The sequence below is a fragment of the Pithys albifrons genome, chromosome 13 (assembly GCF_047495875.1).
Source record: "Pithys albifrons albifrons isolate INPA30051 chromosome 13, PitAlb_v1, whole genome shotgun sequence".
NCBI lineage: Eukaryota > Metazoa > Chordata > Aves > Passeriformes > Thamnophilidae > Pithys > Pithys albifrons.
This window is the reverse complement of record NC_092470.1, coordinates 3,411,856-3,414,626: the sequence shown is the minus strand read 5'-3', so window position 1 is coordinate 3,414,626 and position 2,771 is coordinate 3,411,856. Positions and strand designations below refer to the sequence as shown.

Here is a 2,771-nt window from a genome sequence, read left to right as displayed (position 1 = left end):
CGCTGCCCTTTGTGACAACGGGACACGCACCCGCACAAAGGACACGAGCACTTCCCGGCGTTTCCAAGATCCAAGCGTTTGCTGCTTGGAGGCTGGAAAGGTCGGCGCTCCCGCGCAGTGAGGCGGCATCCATCCATCCATCCATCCATCCATCCATCCATCCATCCATCCATCCATCCATCCATCCCTGTTTGTGGTAGCAAAGACGGGTCCCGTATCAACCCCCGCTCTGGCCCGTACAAAGGGAGGGAAGCGGCGGCGCCGGGCCAGGCTCGCCTGGCCGCTGGCACATCGAAGATGCCTGAAGTACTTTTGGAAAACTAGCGATGCAAGTGGCAGTTCCTACCGGGCGGGAGGGGCCGGGCCGCGTCCTTTCGCCTCGGAAGAACGGAAAGCAAAGTTCAGAAGGAGGGGAGAAGCCGAGCCTCGAGGGACGGCTCGGCTGCAGGGGCGAAGCGCAAAGGCAGCTCACGCCAACGGCAAAGCTCAGCTTCCCGCGGGGAGTTGTCTCTGCTTTCGAGGAAAAGAGGAGACAGGAAAGAAGCGGAAGGAGGGAGAGAAGGGGAGGGAGGAGAGCTCCGAGGAAACTTTGGGAGACAGGGGAAGGCAGGGTCCGTGCGGGCGGCCCGGGTCAGTGCACCGCCACGGAGTGCAGCGCGGGCGCCGGGCTGGTCAGAGTCTCGCTGGGGGTGGCCGGGCTGCTTTGGCTGGTGGCCGTCTGCGAGGACGTGGGGCTGAGGGAGGGCGGCGAGTTCGAGAGGATGGTGGGGATGGGCGCGGGCAGGGCGGGCAGGGCCGGCACCGCGGCGGGGGTCGGCTTAATGGGGACGGGGATGGCCGGCAAAGTCTGGCCCCCGTGGCACAGCGGCTTGATGGGCACGCCGTAGGCGCCGTACTCGCTGCTGGCCATGGAGATGGGGGTGGCGGTGTCGATCATGCCGGAGCTGTACATGTGGGGCCAGCCCGTGCCAATGGAGCTGCCCACCGTAGTCAACTGGTTGGGGAGGGGGTAGGCGGCCGGCATGGGCTGCATGGTGGAAAAGGCGAGGCCCCCGGGCATCTTGTACTCTCTGGCGATGATGTTCTCGATGGCGAAGGGGTGCTTGAAGCTGGAAGGCTGGGACACGCCGAGGTTGTACGTGGACATCTGGGGCAGGTGGGTGCCGGTGGCGGCGAGGGCGCTGAGCCGCAGCTTCGCCTGCTGCTGCAGGTACTGCGCCGCGTCCGCCGGCTTGCTGGGGGCCAGGTGGTCCGACTTGACCACCTTGAAGCGCTTGCGGCGGCGCAGGAAGCTGCCGTTCTCGAACATGTCCCCGCAGCTGGGATGCAGCGCCCAGAAGCTGCCCTTGCCCGGCTGATCGGGGCGCCGAGGGATCTTGATGAAGCAGTCGTTGAAGGAGAGGTTGTGGCGGAGGGAGTTCTGCCAGCGCTGCGTGTTCTCCCGGTAGTAGGGGAAGCGGTCCATGATGAACTTGTAGATCTCGCTCAGGGGTAGCATCTTCTCCGGGGAGCTCTGGATCGCCATGGCGGTCAGCGAGATGTAGGAGTAGGGAGGCTTCTGATCGCTGTAAGTGTTTCTGCCCGGGCGAGGCATCTTCGCAAGGCTACCCGCGGAGATCTGCAGAAGGGCAGCGACAAGGTGGGGGGGCGAGGGGGTGGGAGAGGGGTGAGTCTGAGACGATTTGCACGGACACCCAGTCGGGGCCGGGACGGAGAAAGAAGGACATAGAGAAGGGGCACGGTGGACCTCAGCCCTCGGGGTGGGGGCGGGGGGTGGATGGATGGGGACAGGAGGAAACAGCCCGGAGGTCTGTGCCCGCCGGCGGGGGAACACTGATGTGCCTCTCCCAGCTCCGGCCTCCCTTAGCCTGGCCTTCCCGCAGCAGTCCACGGCCGTAAAGTTATTCTAGTGATAGCTCTGTCTTCTGGTCTCGGCGAGGAGGAGAAGAGGACCCCATCCCATCCCCTCCCCTCGTCTCCCATTCCATGCTAGCCCCTGCTTATGCCCACCTTAAAGTTGCTGGAAGTTGACAGTCCGCATCCGGGACGCAGCTGGGAGTCCGGACTCTTTCCCACCCCGCTCGTCCGGCGTGTTTGTCGCTCCTTTCGCGGCCACTCTGCTCCGGTTTAGTCCTGAGGAGGCAGCGAGCTGGCTTGGTTTTGGGAATCCTCTTGTACACCCCTCCCTTCGCCTCCGCGGGCTGATTCAGCGTCTTTTACACCACCGGCAGCTGGACTGTAGCAGAGGCTTGTTTGCTTCTCTGCAGCCGCGATGAGCTAAGTAGTTGCCTCCATGTCCTTCCCCTAACCATCTGATAGTTTTATGTGGTGACATGAGCAGAAAAGACCCCTGTAGAGGCGCTTCATTAATGTGCCACTTCTTTGCTATCATATGACAATCGCCTTGGGAGCAGGGGGAGGGGAGCGGGGAGGAGGGGGCTGGAGAGAAAGGCATAATCTGGTTTCATTTACACCTATTTACATGGACACCTTGGGCCAATGGGAATCATTTCCATTTGAAGACAAGGCGAGGGGTGAAAAGGCTCCGCCAGCGGAATTGCAGTGCGATGGTACCCGGTGGCTGGGGGTGGGGGGGAAGGTATGCACTAACCTCTCTGTGGACTTTGCAGGAAGCTTAGTCTGCAATTCACACTTACAAATGGAGGTACTGAGCAGTGGGATGTTTGACATGGAAATTGCTTGGCTGTGGTATTCTGTTTGTTCTGCATTGTTATCTGATTTGTATTGTTGGCTAACTTAAGGAGAGCCTT

General features: G+C 61.6%; 1 protein-coding gene across 1 annotated transcript; it reads right to left on the bottom strand.

Moving 5' to 3' along the window:
• Nucleotides 1-631: 631 nt before the first annotated feature.
• FOXB1 (forkhead box B1) lies at nucleotides 632-1,594 on the bottom strand. The gene has a single exon (XM_071568551.1). The coding sequence runs from the start codon at nucleotides 1,592-1,594 to the stop codon at nucleotides 632-634; it is 963 nt and encodes a 320-aa protein (XP_071424652.1).
• Nucleotides 1,595-2,771: the final 1,177 nt, after the last annotated feature.